The 23,415-nt window shown below is 53.1% G+C and overlaps 10 protein-coding genes across 10 annotated transcripts; 4 read left to right on the forward strand and 6 right to left on the reverse strand.

Annotated features, from left to right (window-relative positions):
- Positions 1-55: 55 nt before the first annotated feature.
- ACET3X_006582 (uncharacterized protein) lies at positions 56-5,282 on the forward strand (the record flags this gene model as incomplete). The annotated part of the gene is made up of 5 exons (XM_069452728.1): positions 56-212; positions 266-1,761; positions 1,813-2,283; positions 2,577-4,655; positions 4,707-5,282. The coding sequence occupies 5 exons, from the start codon at positions 56-58 to the stop codon at positions 5,280-5,282; spliced, it is 4,779 nt and encodes a 1,592-aa protein (XP_069305350.1).
- Positions 5,283-5,645: 363 nt separating this feature from the next.
- Positions 5,646-6,373, reverse strand: ACET3X_006583 (uncharacterized protein; the record flags this gene model as incomplete). Its single annotated transcript, XM_069452729.1, has 2 exons — positions 5,646-6,196; positions 6,292-6,373. The coding sequence occupies 2 exons, from the start codon at positions 6,371-6,373 to the stop codon at positions 5,646-5,648; spliced, it is 633 nt and encodes a 210-aa protein (XP_069305351.1).
- A 548-nt stretch (positions 6,374-6,921) lies between these two features.
- ACET3X_006584 (uncharacterized protein) lies at positions 6,922-8,091 on the forward strand (the record flags this gene model as incomplete). Its single annotated transcript, XM_069452730.1, has 1 exon — positions 6,922-8,091. One exon carries the CDS (start codon positions 6,922-6,924, stop codon positions 8,089-8,091), a length of 1,170 nt encoding a protein of 389 aa, XP_069305352.1.
- Positions 8,092-9,999: 1,908 nt separating this feature from the next.
- Positions 10,000-11,502, reverse strand: ACET3X_006585 (uncharacterized protein; the record flags this gene model as incomplete). Its single annotated transcript, XM_069452731.1, has 1 exon — positions 10,000-11,502. One exon carries the CDS (start codon positions 11,500-11,502, stop codon positions 10,000-10,002), a length of 1,503 nt encoding a protein of 500 aa, XP_069305353.1.
- Positions 11,503-11,717: 215 nt separating this feature from the next.
- ACET3X_006586 (uncharacterized protein) lies at positions 11,718-12,804 on the forward strand (the record flags this gene model as incomplete). Its single annotated transcript, XM_069452732.1, has 4 exons — positions 11,718-11,750; positions 11,822-11,874; positions 11,922-12,149; positions 12,201-12,804. 4 exons carry the CDS (start codon positions 11,718-11,720, stop codon positions 12,802-12,804), a joined length of 918 nt encoding a protein of 305 aa, XP_069305354.1.
- Positions 12,805-13,862: 1,058 nt separating this feature from the next.
- Positions 13,863-15,659, reverse strand: ACET3X_006587 (uncharacterized protein). The gene is made up of 3 exons (XM_069452733.1): positions 15,288-15,659; positions 15,152-15,237; positions 13,863-15,101 (listed from the first exon to the last, which is right to left on the reverse strand). Exons 1-3 carry the CDS (start codon positions 15,411-15,413, stop codon positions 14,051-14,053), a joined length of 1,263 nt encoding a protein of 420 aa, XP_069305355.1. The 5' UTR covers positions 15,414-15,659; the 3' UTR covers positions 13,863-14,050.
- Positions 15,660-16,089: 430 nt separating this feature from the next.
- ACET3X_006588 (uncharacterized protein) lies at positions 16,090-17,751 on the reverse strand (the record flags this gene model as incomplete). The annotated part of the gene is made up of 2 exons (XM_069452734.1): positions 16,090-17,045; positions 17,094-17,751. 2 exons carry the CDS (start codon positions 17,749-17,751, stop codon positions 16,090-16,092), a joined length of 1,614 nt encoding a protein of 537 aa, XP_069305356.1.
- Positions 17,752-18,369: 618 nt separating this feature from the next.
- ACET3X_006589 (uncharacterized protein) lies at positions 18,370-19,023 on the forward strand (the record flags this gene model as incomplete). The annotated part of the gene is made up of 4 exons (XM_069452736.1): positions 18,370-18,678; positions 18,730-18,788; positions 18,838-18,902; positions 18,956-19,023. The coding sequence occupies 4 exons, from the start codon at positions 18,370-18,372 to the stop codon at positions 19,021-19,023; spliced, it is 501 nt and encodes a 166-aa protein (XP_069305357.1).
- A 481-nt stretch (positions 19,024-19,504) lies between these two features.
- On the reverse strand, positions 19,505-20,780 carry ACET3X_006590 (uncharacterized protein; the record flags this gene model as incomplete). The annotated part of the gene is made up of 5 exons (XM_069452737.1): positions 19,505-20,377; positions 20,430-20,545; positions 20,596-20,651; positions 20,704-20,710; positions 20,762-20,780. The coding sequence occupies 5 exons, from the start codon at positions 20,778-20,780 to the stop codon at positions 19,505-19,507; spliced, it is 1,071 nt and encodes a 356-aa protein (XP_069305358.1).
- A 419-nt stretch (positions 20,781-21,199) lies between these two features.
- ACET3X_006591 (uncharacterized protein) lies at positions 21,200-23,381 on the reverse strand (the record flags this gene model as incomplete). The annotated part of the gene is made up of 7 exons (XM_069452738.1): positions 21,200-21,205; positions 21,291-21,331; positions 21,817-21,907; positions 21,961-22,167; positions 22,219-22,903; positions 22,953-23,149; positions 23,235-23,381. The coding sequence occupies 7 exons, from the start codon at positions 23,379-23,381 to the stop codon at positions 21,200-21,202; spliced, it is 1,374 nt and encodes a 457-aa protein (XP_069305359.1).
- Between the last annotated feature and the right edge of the window lie 34 nt (positions 23,382-23,415).

Below are 23,415 nucleotides of genomic sequence, written 5' to 3' on the forward strand. Positions count from 1 at the left end.
TCCCTATGGGTGCGTACTCGCCCCCCCACCCACTGCCCCATAACAGACAGACACGATGGGCGAAGATGCTTCTGCCCTCCTCTTCTCACCACCCTTTGACTGGATTGAAGCTGACTTTGAGCGCCGTGACAGACCAAACAACGCGACTCCACAGGGTCCCTCACATGCGTCGCCCGCACAGGGTCCGGGACCAGTACTCCCACCACCATCTGGTACGTCGCACAGGCAAACAACGCGCCCGTTCGCATTGCTAATCCCATCACAGCTGGCGGATACTACTCGTCAAACGCCGCGACGGCCCACAGCCAGAACCTCCCCACGCTTCCAGGCCTGACGGCGCAACCCCAGCACTCGTCTCCTCACATGTCTGCCCAACGACCGCCATCTTCAGACGCGGGAGCGCAGGCTCAACAAGGCCCCCAGGCCCCTCCATACTCATTACCGGGCATATCGCAGACTTTACAGCAGCAGCAGCAGCAGCAGCAACAACAACAACAACAACACTTGCCGACTTCGGAGCAGGCCAGCGCTGACCGAGAGCGCGAGATGCGCGAGCGCGAGACCAGAGACCGAGAGATGGAGTCGCACGCTATGCACCAGCAAGAAGAGATTGTCAAGCGCGAGACGGAACAGCGGGACCGAGAGATACATGAGCGACAGCAGCGCGAGCACGCTGCGCATCAGAACCACTCAGCGCCAATCCAAATACACCAGCCCGTGGCAGTGGCACCATCGACGCGCACGATACACGGTCCGAACGGCTTGCTGGGTCAGTCTGGGCCGATGAACGGACCCCTCGCGCCACCCATGGGTGGTCCCACCCCGAGTGGCCCCATGTATGGCAATGCGCCCGCGCAACACGAGCAAACTACACCACGCATGCAGCATGCAGTCCAGGCACCTACTCAGGCCCAGATGCTGATGCCTTTCGCTGGCCCTCCTGGATCCATGGCCATGGGCCAGGGACAGCAGCCGATTCTCAACGATGCCTTGAGCTACCTGGACCAGGTCAAGGTTCAGTTCGCAGACCACCCCGATGTGTACAACCGATTCCTCGATATCATGAAAGACTTCAAGAGTGGTGCGATCGACACTCCGGGAGTCATTGAGAGGGTGTCGACCCTTTTCGCAGGCAATCCGGCCTTGATCCAGGGCTTCAACACGTTTCTGCCACCCGGCTACAAGATTGAGTGTGGCACTAACGGCGACCCGAATGCCATTAGAGTCACGACGCCAATGGGTACCATGGTGTCGACTATGCCTGCGCCAAGACCGCTGTCGCCGCCACGCAGCAATGCCGTTAACGGTAATAACGGTCCGCAACACGAAGGCACTTACTACGAGACTGCTCAGGGACGCCCTTGGCCTCAGCAACAGCGGGCTCAGGGACCTGAAGGACAGGAATCCATGTTCTCGCCAAACAACCGCACCTTGGGACAGCCTCTGTACGGACAACAACAGGGCCAGCAGGGCCCATCGCCGCATTCGCCAGAGGTTACCTCGCGTCCTCATCCTGACCCTGCTGGATCGGCTGCCGCGCTGGCTCACCAGCAAGAGCAGAGGGGAGTTTCGCAATTACAGAACGCAGTATCCGCTGCAACTGGCCGCTCTATGATGTCACCAAGTGTTGATCCAGGTAGCTCGATGCAAGGGCAAGCCATGAATGGTGCTGCTCAGCTGCCACAGATGGGCGGGCCGGCAGCTGAGAAGAGAGGACCAGTCGAGTTCAACCATGCCATTAGCTATGTGAACAAAATCAAGGTAACAGCACCCGCCATGGATCTAGACATCAACATGCTAACAGTCACTTAGAATCGATTCGCAGCTCACCCTGACATCTACAAAAACTTTTTGGAGATATTACAGACCTATCAGCGAGAATCGAAACCCATCCAGGACGTATACGCCCAAGTCACCCACTTGTTCGGTGGCGCGCCTGATCTGCTTGAGGACTTTAAGCAGTTCCTTCCGGAATCAGCTGCTCAGCACAGGGCGCAACAGCAGGCTGCCAAGAATGCCGCCGAAGACGCAGTCATGCTCAGCAACGTACGAGGTGAATCCGGTTATGGCGCGGCCGCCAACCAACAGACTCCTGGTCGTGCGGACACATCTCGATTGCCACCGATGGGCAACTTCGCGCCTACACCTACCGCAAACCGCGACAACAAGAGGAAACGCGAGCGACAAGGGCCTGTGGCTGCGCCCATGCCCGCGCCCATGTCACAAGAACTACCGACCTCGAACGTACGCGGCGGCTATAGCAACCAGGGAAGCGTCAACAAGGTAAGTGAACGATCTTCCACTATTACAGGCACGGTTAGGTTACGGCATTCTTTTTCTCTATGCGGCACGTGCATTGCCCATAGTCTCTACTTGAGCCCTTCCACTTCCCTTTCCGCGGTCGTACCTCATTTTGCTCCAACCCCATCACATCACAAACATTGTCATCACAATCATCATCACTATGCTTGATCATGGGACACCAACCTGCGCCCCCCTCAACCCGAGTTAAAATTCGGCTTTCCCCCAGCTGAAATACAAGACAACATAACTGGATCATCGCTAACATGTTGAAGCGCGCAAAAACCGGACATGGCGCAAAGCAGGCAATTTCCGATGGCCCACCAGTATCGCCTACTCTGACACCTGCGCTGCCTGAGCCGATGCCACCGACGACCACTACATCGCCCAATCAAGATGAGCTTGCATTCTTTGACCGCGTCAAGAAATTCATTGGAAACAAGAACACAATGAATGAGTTCCTGAAGCTCTGCAATCTTTACTCGCAAGATTTGATCGACAAGCAGCTGCTGATCTACCGTGCGGCATCGTTCATCGGTGGAAACCAGGAACTCTATGCCTGGTTCAAGAAGTTCATGGGCGAAGATGAAGAGCAACAGAAGACCCGTCCCAAGACCGTAAACTCCCGTGTCTCGCTATCGAACTGTCGCAGCCTCGGTCCCAGCTATCGTCTGCTTCCTAGGCGCGAGCGTGAGCGTGTATGTAGTGGGCGCGATGAACTGTGCCGATCGGTCCTAAACGATGAGTGGGCGTCCCATCCGACATGGGCCTCGGAAGATTCTGGTTTCGTCGCCCATCGCAAGAATACGTTTGAAGAGGGCTTGCACCGAATCGAGGAGGAGCGCCATGACTACGACTTCAACATCGAGGCCTGCAGCCGCACTATTCAGCAGCTTGAACCAATCGCCAACCAGCTTCTCACGATGAAGCCAGAGGACAGGAGTGGATTCACGCTGCCGCCTGGACTTGGTGGACAGAGTGAGACGATTTACAAGCGTGTCATCATGAAGATCTACGGCCGCGACAGGGGAAAGGACGTGATCAAGGAGCTCTTCGCTATGCCCTGGAGCGTCGTTCCCGTACTTCTCCATCGCCTGAAGACGAAGCTTGAGGATTGGAAGGCCGCTCAGCGTGAGTGGGAGAAGGTCTGGCGCGATCAAACACAAAAGATCTTTTGGAAATCGTTGGACCACCAGAGTATCACAGTGAAGCAGGCCGACAAGCGACAGTTCCAGCCCAAATCACTCACAAACGAGATCCAGGTCCGGTACGAAGAACAGAAGCGGCTCCAGCAGATTCAAGAGATATCTCAGCCGGACTACCAATTTGCCTTCTCCTTCAGGGATGAAGAAGTACTCTTCGATGTAGCTCGATTGATGCTCACTTTCGCCGACAACAACAACAGTGCCGACTTTGCGAAGGTTGTGCCTTTCATCAAAGAGTTTGTTCCTCTTTTCTTTGGTATAGATACCGCCAAGTTCGAGCAACGGGTACAGACCTCGGGACGCGATACGCCAAACGATTCTGGCGAGGACACACCTTCTCCGGATGACGACGTCTCTCAGCGGTCGCAGAAAGGAAAGAAAGGCGACCTCCGCCGCACCATTCTCGACCCCAACAACAAGCCACGGAAGGACAAGGAAGACAGTGTTGCGTCGGCGAGCCGGGACAGCACTCCAGATACGTCCGGCATGGACGATGAGGCTGCTGGTGACAGCTCAAACTCCAACCCTCGTGCAGACCAACCAAAACGTGAATGGATAGAGTATGTTACTACCCCTACAGCTTTCGGCGACAGGGAATTCGAGCATGAGGAACCCTACCAACGCGTAGAGTACAACATGTACTCGAATGCGTCCATCTACTGCTTCTTCCGTATGTTCGTCATGCTTTATGAAAGACTGTTGAAGCTCAAAGAGAGTGAAGAGGAGGTCCGAAAGGTCATCAATCGCGCCAAAGAGCCCAAGGCAGCGCAGAAGTTGAAGATGCTTGACAAGCAGCCTGAAGACTTCTTCAAAGACACATCACCGTCAGCGAACTACTATCAGCAGCTGCTCGACATGTTCACAGAACAGATAACTGGCGATGTGGACATGAACTTTATCGAGGAGACGCTACGCAGGTACTATCTCCAGATTGGATGGCAACTATACTCGTTCGACAGGCTGCTCAGCTCGCTTGTCCGATTCGCGCTTGCTGTAGTGAGTCACGATAACAAGGATAAGAGCCTCGATATCTACAATCTCTTCAGGAAAGATCGCGTCAACGACACTACAACTCACAAGAACGAGATCAGCTATAGAAAGGCGGTCGAGAAGTTTGCCAAGGATGCTGACACGTACCGCATCACATACGTAAGTGAACGCCTCGCCCATTCCAACGAGTACGTATTAACAAGGGTTCAGAACCTCAACAAAATGGAAGCGTATGTGCGCCTTTTTAAGAAGGATGACCCAACCTTTGAATTCAACACGCTCGACCGAGTGAAGCGCTGGCGAGCATACGTCGCCTCCTACATGGCCGTGGAACCCACCGAGGAAGTCGACCTGTCACGCGTACACTACCCTTACCTCAAGAAGCGTTTGGCGAGAACCGAGGACCTATCAGAGGAAGACCGATTCGATCACCTCCAGCACAGCGACAAGATCACCGTGTCCATCAGTCCCTCCGCTTACATCATGACCTTCATCAACAGCGAGCCCTTTGGCAATGGTGGCGTTCAGTACTTTGTGCAGCCAGACGCTGTGCGCGCGGGCCTGAGTGAAGCCGTACCGAAGTCGGCTGAGGAGTACAAGAAGCTCAACGATGAGCGCAGGGAGAGGGTGCAGGAGATTCTTGTAAGGAACACCAGCTGGATGAAGGATCTTAGCCGGGACGATGTCGATGCTAGGAAAGCCGCTTTCAAGAAGGATCTCGAGGAGCCCAGGAAGGTGGCGGATGATGAGGATGTGGACATGGACGGCGCAGATGGTTTCGATTAACTTGCTCGTCACATGGTTTGTGGAGAGGAGGTTGGGTGGTGACGCTCATTGTTTCATCTTTGGCGTTGTGTGAACTTGGATGTCACAGTGGGACGAAGGGTTGGTTTCTACGATTTCTCGCATTCTAGTTTCGACATGTTCGCGTTGCGGGTTTGGAGGAGTGCAGCAAAAGGCGTGCCTTGCACAGCACGACATGGTTTTCTTCCGAGACGGCGCTGGCGGCGTTTTCAAGGATGATAACCCGACTCGACTCTTCATCTATATCCACTTGTGTTTCTAGTATCGAATGTCACTTTCATCTTCGCATAGCTCACTGTGTCTTCTACATTACAGTTTTCCTTTGGCAGATTCACTATCATGCAGTCACTTGGCATTCTTCTCCAACCACTCCTCCCACTGCTCCACCGTCCACGAACTACTAATCTCGTTGTTGACCACACCGTCGAATACGACCGTAGGCGTCACATGCACACCGGTTAGTCGATTCGCCTTGACCTGTACCTTGACATCGTCCGTGACCTTGTTGCCCGAGTTCAGACTCCCGTCCTCGCCGGGCTTGTCACTTATCTCCAGCAATCCATAGACCTTGCCCTCGTCGACACCAACAGACCCAGCAATCTTCGCAAGCCTCTTGTATGTCGCATTCCTCGTTTCATTCACCAGGCTGACATCGAAGAAGTCTTTTTGCTGGTCGAATAGCTTCTCTGAGAAATCCCAGAACTTGGACGCATCGATCTTTTGGACGGCGTAGCCGGCTTCGTGGACGAGTGTGGAGGAGGGGTGCCAGGGCTGGATTTGCTGGCGGAAGATTGTTACGACGCGGTCGGAGTACTTTTCCAATAGTGTCTTGCGGAGCGGAGTACCGTAGATTGTTTTGAACAGCTTGGCGGAGAAGGGACAGACATAGTCGAGGTCTAGGTGTAGATGTTAGTTTGGTTGGTGGGACTTTGGAGGGATTGGGAAATGTGGGTTTTCTGCTTGAGGGAAGACAGGAGCATTGGAGACGTACAGATCTCGAGGGTGTGAACAGCTTTTGGCTGGATGGCACTGGAAGCGAGCTTCTGGCCGGCGAACTTGGGTGCAAGAGCCATGGCTGGGGTTGATGCTTTGGCTACAGGATAGGTGGGTTTGAGAGATCCAATGTGTCTACTGACTGGAGTTGGGATTGCTGTGCTTATGTAGGTGAACAGAGTACAAGCCAAAAGCAATGGTTACACTATGAGTTGGGAATAGTGTAAGAGCACGCAATGGCGAGATGTATGCATGGGCTCGGTGCTTCGTGTATGACGAAAGCGGGGCCGCATCTGGCATGTGAAGACATGGGGTCCATGACAGCCATCTCGAGTGACGCCGGCCCGATCGCACAGTATTGTACCGATCTGAGGTTCAATTGTAGCTAGGCTTCCTTATGAAGAATTGTTACAGCGCTTGTACGGTACAAAGTGTAGAATATGCGAGGGATGAACTATGGTTCAGGATACCTACCTAGCTCGCCCCTCCCCCACAGCCAACTCCGCTCACTCCCGAGCCTCAAGCTCTATGCAGCACCGCGTCATAAGCAGCCGACAGTAGAAGCTACAACCTAGGCACTTGCCGTCTTTATCTACACATCTCTTTATTTACTGTCTGCTTCCCAGCAATGTCCGATCCCAGCTCGACAGACGATGACCTCCTCGCCCGCCTCAACGCGCTCAAGAAATCCTCCGTCAGCCTCAACACGAACTACAGCGCGTCAATAGCGCCTGCGAACCCTTCGAAACCCACTGATGACCTCGCTGCCCGCTTCGCACGTCTTGGTAGCGCGTCGCCCTCGGGCTCGCCACAGCCGTCACGTACCACGTCCACGAACAACGCAGGCGCACCATTCGTAGCGCCAGGAGCACCGAGCTACCTAGAAGGCATAGCCCAGGGTGTAGGAGGCTCGAATATAGAGTTCAATGAGGAAGACGAAAAGAGTCTGGAGGAGTTGCTCGGTGAGCTTAACGGCGCCGTGGGTGACCGAAAAGAATGGGACGTGTCTAGAGAGGAGCAACAGGATGTTGGAAAGCTGCTGAAAGATATGCGCAAGATACTACCAGAAGTAGTGAACAGCCGGGCACAAGAGTCGCGAAGCGGGAATGGGAAACGTGGTCAACCGTCGAAGGAGGAGCTTACGGACTGGGAGAGCATTGAAATCAATGTTGGAAGTGGAGAGGTCAGCAGAGCCCATGAAGACACGGAAGACGAAGAAGAAGAAGGCGACGAAGACAAGAAGAAGATGACCGAAGATGATGAGGCAGACGATGTGATAGCGAGAGTCATGGCAGAACTGGAGATTAGCAAAAAGTACGACCCTCCTTCTCCTCCATCTGAAGACGACAGGTCAGACTCGGGAGGCCAAAAGAGCAAAGCAGAAGAGAACACTACGGACGATGGCTTTACACTTCCCTCCGCCCCGAATACCCTGCCCGAAGACGACTTTGCGCGCAGTCAAGCCATCGAAGACGCTTTTACCGCACGCCTGGCCGCCCTAGCTGCCCCTTCATCGTCACAGACAGATTCCCTTGGTCTCCCTTCTGCACCATCATTCGCACCCACCAAAAAGCCGCCCGTATCCACAAATTTACAGAAGCAGATCGACGACGAGGTTGACACATGGTGTATCATCTGTCAGGACGATGCGACTCTAAAGTGTTTGGGTTGTGATGGGGACTTGTATTGCCAGAACTGTTGGATGGAAGGCCATCGAGGCGAGTCTGCTGGCTTCGAGGAGAAGAGACACAAAGCTGTGTTGTACTCGAAGAAGAAGAAACAACAGGCTGCTGCGTGAAATATCAAAGGTAAATCCGTGAAAAAGCTTGTACGAGAGACTGGATACCGAGAGGCAAGAGTCTCTGAGGTGGACAACGCACACACAGACTGCAGTGAGAAGACGGACTGGCGCCAGGCTTCGAGCAACGCCCTCCTTTACCCTAGAAGGGAAAGCGTGTATCCGCGCTTACTCTGTAGGTCGCCACGGTACAAAGGAGCGCACGAACAACTTGTTCTGCGTTGCCGGATTCAGAAGGTGACTTTTACGGTACCGCACCAAATGTTCAGAATTTACTTTTCCGATGCAAATTTCACGCCTCCAGCCGAGCTCTGAGCTCTGCCAAGTCTCAGGCTATTCGAAAGACTCATGCAGGGGGGATCGACATGGACAAGGCAATCGCTATTGTGCGATATCTCAAGGAGTGTGATTGTGTTTCGCTCTCCAAACTTCAGCCCAACCTGCGACATGTACACCCAAAGGCGCGGAGACTCCTTTTGACGTACCCGGCCCAGACTCTGGAGATCGTCATGATGCATTGTCTCTTCATCGGAGTGGCATCTGAAGAAAGGCTGCGGAAAGATCTCAAAAGCTAACCGGACTTCAACTTCTGCTGGTAGTCATTCGCAAATCATGCTCAACCTGCTCTGAAACGTACAGGAAGTTGTCATATTGACCTAGGTGGATCTGGTAGATGTTGTTCTCTAGCACGGCAGTAGTGAAAGTAAACTAGCGTGAGGGCCAAGTGCGTACTATATGTCCGTAGGTGACATCAAAGAATGCCCACCAGCCATACATTCCCTCGTGCGCTGTTTTTTCACTTGGCCTGTGGGGTCGTCTAGAGCGGGGGATCTTGTCCTACTTTATCTTCCTCGTTCCTTGTCTCACTCTGACCACTATACCACTATACCACTATACCACATTCAACCTGTCGACTGCGCCTCATCGATTCCGCCGTCTCTCCATCAAGACTTTGACCTGTATATCGGTTTTCCTGGCACCTGCAGTTACTTTTCCATCTTTTCGAGACCACATCCAACATGACGAAACACACCGACTCCAGCATGTCACCGCTTCTACGTCTTCCTGGAGAGATTCGAAACGAGATCTATCAATACGTCCTTGACGAAGACGTCTACCAGTTTTCCGGTGGTACTGCACTGCGCAATGCCAAACCCAAGCAGCGACTCGCTCTCCTCCGAGTCTGCCGCGAGATTTACAAAGAAACCAGACTACTTCCGTTCTCTCTCAACACATTCATATTCCACGGTTTCAGCGCATTTCGCAAGTCCGTCGTCAACTATTGTACGGCGAGCCAACGTCAAGCTATCCGTGCACTAAGCATATCAATATGTATCTCATGCTGTTTCGACAACATGATAGAACTTGAAAACCGCCAGTTTCACTCGTTGTCCGATGTACTTCCAGGACTTCGATCTGTCAGGGTAACTGAATTCGGTTGGGACTGTGGTCTCAGGGCCGACCTTGAGGAACGACAGAACAAGATTGAACAGTGGCTGCGATGTGGTCTGGACGAACGCGTGGCCTTGGAGTTCTCATTTATGGAGACGTGATCGGGCATTCTGTGAGAGGAATGATGACTGGGTTTGACTAAAAGCAGGTCAATGGGGAGTCACCTGTACGTCACTGTTCATGATTGCGCCATCATGGGTTCTGCTACTCAATAGATTGAAAAGGTGGACTATTCGCACTATGGATTCATCCTCCGTTATCTGCATTTTGGCCGAGCCCTTTTACATATCACAAGTTATTCTTGGGTTACAAATGAAAAATATTTATGGATATTGCCGATAGTCTACATTGAGATCAAGTAATATCACTAGTATTCACCATTAGCTGTGCACATGGTAAAGCGGAGTTCAGAAGCAAAGTCATATTCATAGTATACAGAATACGCAGCCCCACCCTCTATTTCACGGCATGTCGAACCACACCATCAGCGACCCATTTGCCCTCAAACTTCTCCTCGAGGACCCTCAACCTGCTGAAGAAGACGTCGTCATCAACATACGCGCCCTTGAGCCACCGCTCACCCTTTGTAGCATCAAAAGCCTTCCTAGCATGCAGCACCCTCCTATTGTCGAAGATGACACACTCACCCTCATTCAACCTGTACTCGTACAGATTCTCTTCCGCACTAAGCAGCTTCTCGTATGCATGCGAAGCAGCAATGAATGAGCGAAGCGACGTGGAGTTGCCGCTGCCAATGCGTGCCTCGAACGGGGCCTGGAAAGGTGGAGACCAATTTATGCGGCGAATGGCGAGATTGGTGGGATCGCTGTAGTTGGGATAGGAGAATGTCTCAATCACCGGACGCGTGAAGTGGTAGTGGTAGGCTGGGTGATGGTAATGGTATGTCACGGGGAAGGTGCATAGGGTTCTGAAATGGCCTTCAGACTGCCGGCGGAGTTGGTGTGCTGCGGCAAATGAGTCGGAGAAGAAGGATTCGCCGCCTGGCGTGCGAGCTCGGAGGGAGTGTAGGAGCTGCAGATGGGGCGGGTTGGATGTGTAGAGGAGATCCATGTGGAGACCGAGGTAATCGGGCGTGTAAGCTATGTTCTCGGCTTTGGGCTTTGAGCGAACGTCCCAGGTACGGCCGTAAAAGGTGTCTTTGAGGGTACCGATACGGGAGGCGAGGGAGATGACAGATTCCTCAGATTCTGGTACGTTCTTAATGAAGAGGAGACCGTATCTGTTGAGATGGGTGAGTGCTTCGAAGAGTGTTTCTTCTCGGGACATGTAGCTATCGTAATCGATCCATTTGTTGTCTTTTACGATCCTGTTGTGATCCCAAAACACTCTGTCATCGTGTCGTACTCCACCACGCAACTCGATTTCAGTGTTGAATGCACGCCGTAGCCAGTCGATGGAGTGCCGTGTGCGATGCTCCGGACCGAAGCCTTTGACATCTGTCTTCCATGAAAGTTCGATACATGTCCCTTTGTCCTCATCGACGACTGACTTGCAGCTGCCCTCGAGATTTTCCGGTATGTCTGAAGTCTGAAAGCGCTTGTTCTTGCTGTCAGGGTCCATGCATTGTGCACACGTGCAGCTGTCGCGGAGAAACACAGCGTCGAAGATTTTGGCATGTCCATCGATCTCTACAGCAATCCTCTTGGCGGGGCTGCCATCGAGTTGGCCAATGTCCGAATCATGGTTAATGAGAAGCTCCCGCTCTTTGGTCTGTCTCAAGTCTTGTTCTTGCTGCAGCTGTTCCTGTTGTTTGGTTGGCCGAAAGGGACCATGGGTAGCGGGGCTCCAATCAGCATGCTCGGCCGGCTTAGGTGATCGCCAAAAGGAATTGAAGAAGAAGCGCCGTCGCTGAGCAGCGATCGGAGCCTTGCGAGAGGAAGCGGTAACCTGCAATCTTAGACTTTGTCGTGGTAACCTCGTGGTGATGTATGAAGACATGGTCGGTCGCAGCTGTTGGCAGTGACGGAATTCGGCGGGGACGCTTGCTTTTCACAGTCAGGGAGCTTGGTGGAAACAATCAACCCGTAAACCGAGGTCTCTACCCACCCTTTGCCCGGCACGTTTGCAATTAAACGTGTCATACCGACAACCGGCGGTTGGTAGCTAATAACGCGCGTGGACATAGCACGTGTGTTGCTTGACGCGCTGAGCGCATGTCTGAGGGTGTCGCACAGCTGAAGCATGAGGTAGGAGCTTGTCTATCTTCACAGTTTCGCGACGTGGCAGACTGGCAGGCGCAGGCTGATGTGGTTGATAGGGCTCCCAGCGACAGGTTGTTGTCGCAGGTGCGGTTGCCGGCCTGGTATCGCGGTATGTCCACACCCTCTTGTTGGTGTATAGTGCTGACATGGCCACAGCTTCGTGATAGCCCCCCTCGACGTCATAAAGATCCGCCTGCAACTACAGATCCACTCCCTCTCCGACCCTCTCAGCGTTCAACATGTCCAGGGACCTGTCTACAAAGGAACACTGGGCACCCTCAAGCAGATCCTTCGTGAGGAGGGTGTCACAGGACTATGGAAGGGCAACATACCTGCGGAGCTGATGTACTTGACATACGGCAGTGCCCAGTTCTCTGCCTATAAGTATGTCTCACATTGGCTAGAGTCTATACCCGCACCATACACGCTCCCTAGTTCTGTCACAAACTTCATCAGCGGTGCGAGTGCGGGTGCTGCTGCTACAACAGCGACCTACCCGCTCGATCTTCTGCGCACGCGCTTTGCTGCCCAGGGAAAAGATCGCGTCTATACCTCCATCATAGCTTCGGTGAAGCATATCGCGCAGCATGAAGGACCTCGGGGGTTCTTTCGCGGCCTCGGCGCAGGCGTGAGCCAGATTGTGCCCTACATGGGCCTCTTCTTCGCCAGCTACGAGAGCTTGAAGCCCATTACCGCCTCCTCACCCATGCCGTTACCACTCGGAAGTTCAGATGCCGTCGCCGGCGTCATCGCGAGCGTTCTGTCCAAGACCGCCGTCTACCCGCTCGACACCACACGCAAGCGACTGCAAGTTCAAGGGCCTATGCGCGACCGATACGTGCATCGGAACATACCAACCTACAACGGTGTCATCAGCACCATTGCGCATATATGGAAGCATGAAGGTAGACGAGGCATGTACCGTGGCTTGACAGTCAGTCTACTCAAGGCTGCACCAGCCAGCGCCGTCACAATGTGGACCTACGAGCGGGCTATGGGGCTCATGCTGGCTTTTGATGAAAAGCACAAAGACGATTGAACAGCCCTTTACCGACATTAGCATGTATAGACCGGCGTCAAGATACCAAATCCTGTTTTATTCTAGACTAAATTTCCCGAATTGAAAGTACCTTACAACTCAAACCCTTCAATAGGCACTATGATAGGTTTCCAAACTCTCCTTCCCTACCTCTCCACGCTACCTTCATCATAGGTTGCGCTAGGAAATCTTCGACCCCTTTCTTCGTCATCTCTTCGCTCCACCCCCTCCGTCGCAGAGTCTGCTGCAGAATGAACGCCAAATCTATATGGTTTACAGTCACTTCCAGCGTCTCACCCTGGAAGCCCGGTATCACAAAATCTAGGTTTAGCTGTGGAGACTCGCGAGCAGCAAGGTAGAATGGCGTTGCAATTGGGCCTGCCGGTCGTGGGGGCTTGTACGACTGCGGGTGAGCCAGAGGGACATGTCTTACGGCAGGCGACTCGCGAAGAAATGGCGGTACATTTGGCCGTGAATCTGTGGGGCTGGCATGTTCCATGCCAAGTTTGGCAAATTCCTTGCTCAAGTCTTTTTCAAACTTGGAAATTTCTTTCTGCGTTTCGACATTGTGATTGTTGAGCAGCCAGTTTGTGTGGCCTAGTTCTTCATTCTTCTCCTCGTTTTTGCGGGTGTGTTAGCAAGGCGTTGTCAGGTTACGTGGTGCGTTGCTTTATACGAACAGAGCTTGATTGTCGCCTTGATGAAATTGAGTATGCCCTGAGATATTGAACTGTGGCTCTCTTTGGTATGGAAGAATCTTAGGGATTGAAGAGAGCAGAAAGGACTTCCACTGCAGGAATGCTGTGCCATATACGTATCTGAATCGCAATCGAAGTTATCCGCCTGATTCCTAATAGCGTCCACGTTTACCTCGTTCTGCTCCCTTGCCTGGCAGTCTTACGCTTCAGCAGGTACAAATAGCGTTCACGCGGCATTGTTCCTACGATCGTTCAACTTCTTGTATGTCAGACCTACTAGGCGGCATAACCTCCCAAGCTCCAAGACTGTACTGGCGTCAGTGTAGTGCTCAGTGTACAGAGAACCAAAGGCACAATTACATCGGGGCGAACAGCCTAGGTAAACTCGTGTTGTATTGCAACACTATGCTATTCAATAAGAACATCGCTGATATCATATCCATCATGAGGGTTATGAGCCCATACCAAGAAAACGCCATCTATCCATATATGCTCATCAAAGCACTTCCTTTTTGCGCATTGAAAATTCAGAAAGCCTATCAGACAAATTACTGCGTAGCGAGAGCAGCATTGTTGGAAGCCTTTCCGTTGGCGATCTTAGGACCAACGACGGCCTCCTCAAGTGCTCGTTTGACATCAGCGACAAGATCTGCCTCGTCCTCAACACCGCAGCTGATGCGGACGAGGTCGTCAAAGACACCAGCGGCTTCACGCTGCTCCTTGGGGATACCGCCGTGTGTCATGGCACTGGGTACTTCTACCAGCGATTCTACACCACCCAGCGACTCAGCCAGTGTGAAGATCTTGGTTGCTTGGCAGAAGCGCTCTGCAGCTGCATGGCCGCCCTGGATACGGAAGGACAGCATGCCGCCACCCATTCCATCGCGGTGCTGCTTCAACGCGATGTGATGTTGTGGGTGAGAAGGTAGACCGGGGTAGTTGACGGATACGACGTGTGGTGAGGCTTCGAGGGCCTTTGCAACACCAGTAGCGTTCTTAGTGGCTTCCCGAGCGCGGAGATGCAGGGTCTTGAGACCGCGGTGTGCGAGCCAGCAGTCGAATGCCGAGGGAACAGCACCAATGGCGTTCTGGAGGAAAGATAGCCGCTCGAACAGCGCATCCGAGTTGAAGGCGGCAGCGCCCATGACGACATCGGAATGTCCGTTGATGTACTTTGTGACTGAGTGCACGACGATATCCGCGCCATGGTCCAGGGGGTTCTGAACGTACGGGCTCATAAAGGTGTTGTCCACAACTACCATGATGCCGTGCTGGTGCGCAATGGTCGAGATCTTGCGGATATCCACCAGCGTCAGAGTGGGGTTCGACGGCGACTCAATCCAGATGAGCTTTGTGTTTGGCCGGATGAGCTCAGCAATGTCAATCTCGATGCTCGGGCTAAAGGTAACCTTGACATCGTGCGTCAAGGCTACCTTTGTGAAGTAACGGTGGGTTCCTCCGTAGACGTCTGAGACGGAAACGACGTGGGAGCCTGCAGCGAGCGACTGGAGGATGTTGGCTGTAGTAGCGGAACCGGAGGAGAATGCGAGCGCATAGCGGGCATGTTCGAGGGCGGCGACGGCTTTCTCAAAGTTGTCGCTGGAAGCACATTAGCATTGCAAATTGTAAATGGTGTCGCAGACACGTACCGGTTGGGGTTTGACGAGCGCGAGTACTCGTATTCGCCTACCGGCTTCCCAACGGCTGATTGCGCAAAGGTTGTCGACAGCGAGATCTGCCTTGGTCAGCTATGCGCCCGTCAAACGATACGCTGGTATTACGTACAGATTCAATTACAGCTCCCGTGACAGGGTCATGAGGACTTCCGGCGTGTACGGCGAGCGTACCGAATCCGTGAACTGGCGATGGCGCGCGTGGCGGGGTGTCAATGGGGTGTTCCGGAACCGTCATTTTGCTACTCTTGTGAATGCTCTCTGGGCAGCCGAGTCGAGTTGGGGGTGTGAGAGGACTTGAATGACAAAATGGAGTCGGAGCAGAATGATCAAGAACAAAGTTCAGGGCTCCAGGGTGTTGACGTCTATGGATAAATTATTGTTCTAGCCACAAATCCTAGCGTGCTTTTTGTCGGTGGTGCCGTTGACCGTGATGGCGCGAACGAGAATAATTCTTTCTGGCAGAATTTCCTTTCAAGTGGAGATGATGGCAAGGGAGACGATTCTTCCTGACTCCTACCTTCTTATACCCAACAGGCCCCGTTCAGCATCTGACATTTCTCAGCAACATATTCACCAAACCACGTTTGGCCCTCCAATCGTGGCAGGTACGGCTCGGCCCAAGCGCGCGTTGGTTTCGTGAGCAAGCGGCGATGGTGTCATAGTATTCCCCGACCGACCCGCCTTGTGACGGCCTTGGCAGCCGTTGATTACACATCGCGCTGCGGGCGCCACCAAGGACAGAAGGTTGCTCGGGCGAAAAGCTGTATACGATTCAAGATACGTAAGCACGTCTCAACCATGCAAGCCAAAGGCATGTGATTCGCACCCTAATCAAATTCAAAGGTCGAGGTATCAATGTGTCTACGAGAGCGCAAATGTCTATGGGTATCTTAGGGTATCATGGTTGATGCTCAGTATGCATCCTCCTCTGGTCTGCTCTTGAGCTTCACGTATCCACTTATGCCTTTCTTTCGCGCAGTCTGTTCGCTCTCAGATACATCCCCTTTCCGCAATGGCAGAGGCTTTCCATTCGTCGTAGTAGACGTAAGGTAGCTGCGTCCATCGTCCAAGCCTGTGTTGCCACGCCTCTTCTCGCCAACCACAACCGGGTCTTCAGCAATCAGGTTCTCCATGTCTTCCCATTCCTTCTGGTTGAGCACGTCCCATTCTTGTGCCTGTTGCTCAGCAAGTAGGAACCCTTTCAGCTCGTCAACAATCTTGGTTGGAGACAAGCCCCATCCGCTGATGTACTGGGCGTTCTCAGCGATGCCGAGAAAAGAATGTGAAGTGGCATGTGAAAGTTGTCCGAAGCCTACAGGTGACTTGCGCAGGATCGACCTGGAAGACTTTGAAGCAGTGATGTCTTTGTCGAACGGGTTCTCAAGGCGCTGGGGATTGTATGATTCCTGTGCGATCAGTAGTCGATACAGGTTGCGACCTATCGAACAGGTATCTTCCCACTGTTTGAAGCTGTCCTTCATGCCCTGTGTTCGGCATAGCCAGGCCACATCATACGCAAGCAGGGATACGCCTTCGATGAAGGATGAGTATGCTGGAGGATCTTCGGCCGACAGGTGACTCAACGGGCGATCGACGAACAGTGCGCGTGGCTTCGGAAGATGGATACGTGTCTCAAGCGTGCGCGAGGCTTCTGGACTAGCGCTGGATGAATGCGACGGTGTTGAGCCGGGGAAAGGCACTTTTTTCCCCTGGTACGAAGATGCTGGACTGAAGATGGTAGGTTGAGGATAGTCACTATGGGGCAGTGTGATTTCGGCAGGGAGGCGAATACCCAAATAGGCAGCGACGCGAACGAGAAGCTGGGCTACGGCAGCCAGGGAGGCGGATAGGCCGTCAGGTGCGACGTCTGTTCCATCATTAGCATAACATCTTCGTAGGCGTGACGGAAACGTACCGTTCAGATCTCGTAGGTCGTGGATCCGCAGGCGCGCACCAGGCCCTATATTAAAGACCTCTTTGATGCCACCGTCCCTAGTCTTTCGTCGCTGCATCTTCAGTCCTGCGAGCTTCGCAGCAGTCGTGCATAGCTGCATGCGCAGGTCTATGGTGTCATGATGCATCTTGTCTGCGTTGTAGTCGGTCCTCTTGACTCTCTGTTGCACCTTGTCCAGTTCGTTCGCCCGCCGCGACTCGATGCCGTATGTGGCGGATGAGAGATCTGACTTCCTTTGCGCGTTCGCTGCGCGCTTGGCCTCAAGCTGCTTCCTTGTGGCTTCCATCTGTCGCCGAAGCTTATCAGCGTGCTCTGATATCATGCCTAATCGCTCCTGAATCTCCGCCGTCTCCGCTTTCGTCCGTTGCCAGTTCAGATTGTTCGTACACTCCTGCCGGTCGACCAAAAGGCCTCCTTTCGAGTCGGCGAGGGAAACATGCTGGACCGCTTTGTCTTCCGAGCCGTTTATGATGGCCTTGACGTGCTTCTCGACGGCATCGCGGTCTATCAGCGTCTTTGCGAGTTGGATGCGGGGCTGTTCGAGGTATGAGCGGGCGCAGGTCATGCAGTGGAACGGCTGGCCCAGGCCGCCGTCTCTGCCACAAATGTCGCACTCCATGGTTGAGTGCAAATTATGCTATGTGATTTCGCCTCCAGAAAAGCCGTAGTAGGATGGTAGGTCTGGAAGGTACAGCGAGACCATGGTTGGAGTGATTCGTCGAGGGGGCTGGCGAGTGCCTATGCATCCATGGGGACCAGCCAGTAGGGTGGACGGTGAATATCTATGCTGCGTGAATATTGTCGCTGCCCTTGTTTGGCATGAGGCATAAGTCAAGCAGCCGGATCAAGGTGAGTGAAAAGGCTGTGTAACTGAGACGGTACTCAGGCAGAGGCGCGAGTTGCTAGTCAGACGCTCCTTCCAACGTCATGCCGCGACTGATCAAAACGGACCGCGCTAGTGCACGTGCATACCGCATACCTGGACAAACACCCACTCTTCCTTTACTATTGCAATCTTTAGTCCGATAAGGCTGACTTCACGCGTCGATTATCTTTTTGATGATGACAAGACGCGGTCGCGATCACTCCACTTACGCACAGCACTGACCGCCGCCAGGAGGCATCGCCAATGACCAGAACTTCCGACAACGAATCTGAATCACCTCTTCCGTCTCACACTTTGCTGATCTTCCCTTCCTCGCCTCCAGTACTGACTCCAGTATCACAAACCCCCAAAATGGATACTGATCCCGCTTGCACATCAGAGCCACCCCTCACTGAGGACGCCCAAGCAACGCGTCCAGCTGTGAGACGTGTGAACTCGGACGACACAGAGCGCCCATTTTCAGCCCACCGCATGCAAGACGAAATCCATGGCCAGGCGGATGCGACCACTGGAGAGCAAACAGACGATGAAGATAGTGACCCTGCAGGAAGAATCGAGGATTTTGACTGGGAAGATCTTCACGTTCGGTACCATGAGGCTATGGATGGTTGCCATAAGGAAGAAGAGGAACTGATGCAAGAATGGGAAAGTCTTATGAATGTACTAATATCTCTATCTGATCTCTAGTTATAAAACTAATTTCTTTTCTAGTATTTCAGTGTCTGGGCGAATTCAGGACATGAGAAGGAGACCGATCGGACCTACTCTAGGTAAGCATGCCTTCTGCAACGTCGTGTGACCAACTAACATTCGCATCAGGCTTCGTACACGCATGACATATGTTCAGAACTCTGAAGAGGAACTAGAGAACAAGCGAAATCACTGTACGATCTAGCTAATTTTGTTTCATCACCTTTACACAACTAATGTGTTGTAGATATCAGCGTGGTTAAAGCCTTTGAGAGTGCGCTCAACCTCCTCAAAGCCAGCGGCATTGGTCGTTGATGCTTATCAACCTAGGCGTCATCTATCTTGCTCATCATCCACCACAACCAGCAGTCTTACAGCGCCTTCCACGCACCGACATGGTAAAGTCACTGCCCCGACGATTGGTGCCTTCGTTCAGTACTTCGATGCATGTTTCATCGACGATGCATCCAATGCGTTGCTCTGTCATGTAGCCATCTTCTCCAATACCAGGAACAGCCATCTCGGAGGAAGTTCAATCGCGACACACGATACCCATTCGCTATATCAGTTGGAAGACATTCATTGTCAGGACTCTGCTCTATCTAAACCCCTAAATCAGCCGCTCAAGATTCTATCCGAAATGCACCGCCTTTTGCCGAGGTCTATACATGGTCCCCATACTCTCCGTAGATGCGCTAAACAATGAGATGCCCGTGCCCTTTCCATGCGAGGTATACCAAAAATGGCCCAAACGTGGTCCAAGTTGGTGATTGTGATGATGTAGCGAGTGTTTCGTTTATAGAAGAGGGTTGGACCGGTACTCGGGTACGACGCCGTTTGTTTGCGACTTCTCGGCCTGGTTCTCCGTCTCGAGCTCGTTGCCGACGCTGTCGTCTTGCTCGGCAAGCCATTTCTCCGCCTCGAGAGCGGCAATGCAGCCAGATCCCGCACTGGTAATAGCCTGGCGATACCGCTTGTCCTGAACGTCACCAGCCGCGAAGACACCCTCGACGCTCGTGAGACCCTCTCCGGGCTTGGTGATCAAGTAGCCGTCCTCGTCCATGTCAAGCTGTCCCTTGAACAGCTCTGTGGCGGGGTCGTGTCCGACGGCGTAGAATAGACCCTTTGCGTCGAGAGTCTGCTCCTCCTTTGTGACGTTGTTCTTGACCACTAGTTGTGTCATCAGACCGTTCTTCTTGTCCTCGCCCTTGATCTCGGTCGCGCTAGTGTTGTACATGACCTCAATCTTGGGGTGCGTTGTCAACCGGCGGGCGTTTGTTCGGCTGGCACGTAGCTGATCTCTTCGGACGAGTACAGTAACCTTGCTCGCCTTCTTGGTGAGATACAGGGCCTCTTCTACCGCCGAGTCACCACCTCCGATAACGACCAGTGGCTGCTCGCGGAACATGGGCAAAGAGCCATCGCACACGGCGCATGCGGATACACCGTTACCCCAGTACTTGTCCTCGCCCTTGAGATCTAACCTCCTAGCCTTTGCGCCGGTCGCGATGATCAAAGCATCGGCGGTGTGTTCCTCCTCCTCGATCTCCTCCTCATCACCCATGGGGTGCAACCAGTATTTGAAGGGGCGCGCCTTGAGGTCGACCTTTGCAACGGTCTGGGAGATGATTTCGGTGCCACAGGCTTCAGATTGTTCGCGCATTTGCTCCTATAGACTGTTAGTACTAGTTGGCGCGTGGCTGTCGCATGGGTTTACTGACCATGAGCTTTCCGCCTCCAATCTTGGTGAAACCGGGGAAGTTCTCGACTTCGTCTGTTGTGGTCAATTGTCCACCTGCGGCTATACCGAGAGCCATGAACCCCTCGTACATGACGGCTGCGCATTGTTAGCATGTTTCTAAAACAAGTCGAGACACATCGTCTTACGGTTCAGATCTGCTCGCGCAGCGTAGATAGCTGCGGTGTGGCCTGCTGGCCCCGAGCTGTGCATGTTAGCATCCTCCTCCTAGTCATGCCGTCGATCGCAAAGCTTACCCAATAACTGCAGACTGTTAGCACTCTTCCAGCCACAAGATACTTGTGCACTACTTACTGACTAGTTTTGAATGCATGTTTCGCGACTGTTGTTTTGAAAGGGTGGATGCAGTCGAGAGCCCCGCTACTGGTGATACGCGCTGGTTATGCGATGCCGCAGCAGCGATGGGTACGGAGAATAAGGATAGATTGCGGGGGGAAGACGCCCTTCGAAAGATTGATGCGAACACTTTGGCGGCGTGTGCGAAGTTCGCGTGTCGCGTGCAAGATGTGGCTGCGGGCGTGTGGGGTCGTGTGCGCAAAAGTGGGATGCAACAGAAGGTGCTTTATGGGAGAGGGACCAAGTGGCAGAGGAGGAGCTGCAAAATCGGCTTTAATGTTGCCGCAGCGGGTTCGCAATTAGTGGGCGTTGTCTTTCTAGCTTCGGAGGTTCCGCGATATTAGGTGGATGACGGCGAGCCGAGGCGTGGTGGGGTTTTCAAGATGCAGATCGGGCTCAACACTGAGTGGCAGTCAATACATATGTAATCCAGTATAACAAAGGGGACAGCACAGTGGAGAGAGGAGAACCAGAGAGCAGAACACACCTTATTTGCAAGTATAGCGCATGTCAGATGGCGAGAGGTTTCTGCTTGCAAAGAAAAAAGTCGGCGGCTTGCTTTGGATCTACGCCATCGGCGGCCGGGGTCTCATTCTTAGAAATCGACCTGTACTAGACCCACGTTCCACGCAGTCCACGCATCTTGCACATGTCGCTCTCGGATGTCCGATGCTAACGCGCTTATGCGCGACACGATGCGGCTCCCGAATCAGTAGCCTCGGTCGACTTGTTCAGGGGTACTGTCCGGATTGTCAGAGCTTGTCCGGTCATGGCCGTGGCTGGAGAGGCGAGTATTTGGATGATTACGGTTCGTGCAGGTTCTGGAGCCGCACACGTCACGCTTCACTTTCTATCTTCGTATTTTGGCCCCGCGCTTGGAAGGAGCATTCCATGTCCGTTGTAGCCTTGCAACGCTGCTATCTAATCTTCTGCGCCTGGGCGCTTTCTGAGATTCTCCACATTATAGAGCATGTCTCGCACTGCTTTGTCATCTGCAGAAAGCTTGTCACTACCCTGCTCGAAGAGCTTCAGCGTGTTTGCCAGCTCGGTATCTTCGTGCCATTCACCAGCTGGCTGTCTGGCGAAGCATTGCAGTCTCGGCGCCTTATTTACGTGTTAGTCATTGGCCGTGGAGTATTTCTGGGCCCGTTACGTACCTTGTCTTCCCGAGCTTCAGCCGTTGAGCCTGGCTTCCGGATATTGTCGATCGAGACGGCCAGCTTCAGTGAACCGGTAGAAGATTGGATAATAGCAACATCAAGCGCGTTGCCGCTCAAATGAATTGAACTTTCTGAGGTGGATTCACCCAGTGTGAAGCTGAACAGCGCGGGTACACCCTCGCATGCCACGAGGACGGTTTCAGCCTGCCCAGAATTAGAACGAAACTGGAAGGACTTAGGCTCAGTGGTACTCACCCTGTCTCTAGTTGGTAGGCTCCAAATGCCCGAAACCGCGACTTTACAAGTCGTAGACTCTACGCCTGCTGGAACCAAGTCACGCTCCCGGAGATGGGCAAAGGCAAGATCTCGGATGGCCAGCTTCTCCTTCAAGAGGCCATTTTGCCAGTCCCAGACAAACAAGTGATCGTCGCCACCACCAGATACAAGTTGACCAGACTGTGTGAAGCAAAGCCTGCTCACGAACGCCTCGTGGCCGAAGCAGAAGCCCTCGATGATATGTGCTTGTGGTGGGCCCCTTGAGATCCTGATATGCTCGTCTCGATCTGCTGTGATGATGTAGCTTCGGCCATGCACCTTTATATAAGCGACATCCGTAAGCATCGAAACGTGGCCAAGGAGCAGCTCGTGCTTGAATCGCATAGGCTCTTTGGACTTTGCCGGCCCCTTTGCTTTCTGCTTCAGCTGCTCTTCGAGAGTTTTCCTATTTCTACCAGAATGAACGGTCAGGGTAGTGGCCGAAGGCATCCATTCTTTCTGGTCTGGCTGTTGAGTTGCCGATGTTTCGGGTGGCTCTTCTACTTTATCATCGTCAGGTGACGGGAGAAGTGGAAGTGCATACACATCGCCAAACTTGTCTGCACACAAGATAGTCGCATTGTCAGATGTAAGAGTGATCGAAGAAGGTCGTCTCGACATGCACCTTCTCCAGGTCAACTTCTGGGCTTGCCGAACGTCTTTTTGCTTCTTACCTTTCGCTAAGTTGCTGCAGCCGGTTCTGTGAATCAATCTGGAAGACGCGAATGCATTTGTCTTCACCGGTGACGCCAATCAAGTACTGTCCGTCGCTTGAAAGAATGAGACTGGAAAAGTTTGACTTTTGCTCGTTCGGTTGTTCCAACTTGATGCGTTTTCCTGGTCGCTCTTCGGAGTCGCCTTCCTGCTGATCCTGCTCATGTTAGCGATGCTCAACCACTTTACTACCAAGTCGGATGCCACAACATTGACACGATGTTTACGCCGCCATCACTCACTTCACTCTGATTGTCCTGTGGCGGCCATGTCGTCGTTGCTCCGCGACTGGACTGAGCTACGATCTTGGAGCCGCTCGCACCGAATATCACCCAGTCTCCTGCAGACTCCGAGCTGTGCGCTACAATGCACTGGTAGGGAACAGACATGATGTGTGCGTCGGACACGGCCTGGCAGAGTTGA

This window comes from Alternaria dauci, chromosome 6 (assembly GCF_042100115.1).
Source record: "Alternaria dauci strain A2016 chromosome 6, whole genome shotgun sequence".
NCBI classification, from domain to species: domain Eukaryota; kingdom Fungi; phylum Ascomycota; class Dothideomycetes; order Pleosporales; family Pleosporaceae; genus Alternaria; species Alternaria dauci.

Coding starts and splice junctions, on each gene's coding strand:
- ACET3X_006587 (XM_069452733.1), bottom strand. CDS start 15,413: ATGACGGTTCCGGAACACCCCATTGACACCCCGCCACGCGCGCCATCG. Junction 15,238..15,287: donor CGGGAGCTGTAATTGAATCT/GTACGTAATACC, acceptor TGACCAAGGCAG/ATCTCGCTGTCGACAACCTT. Junction 15,102..15,151: donor CGCTCGTCAAACCCCAACCG/GTACGTGTCTGC, acceptor ATGTGCTTCCAG/CGACAACTTTGAGAAAGCCG.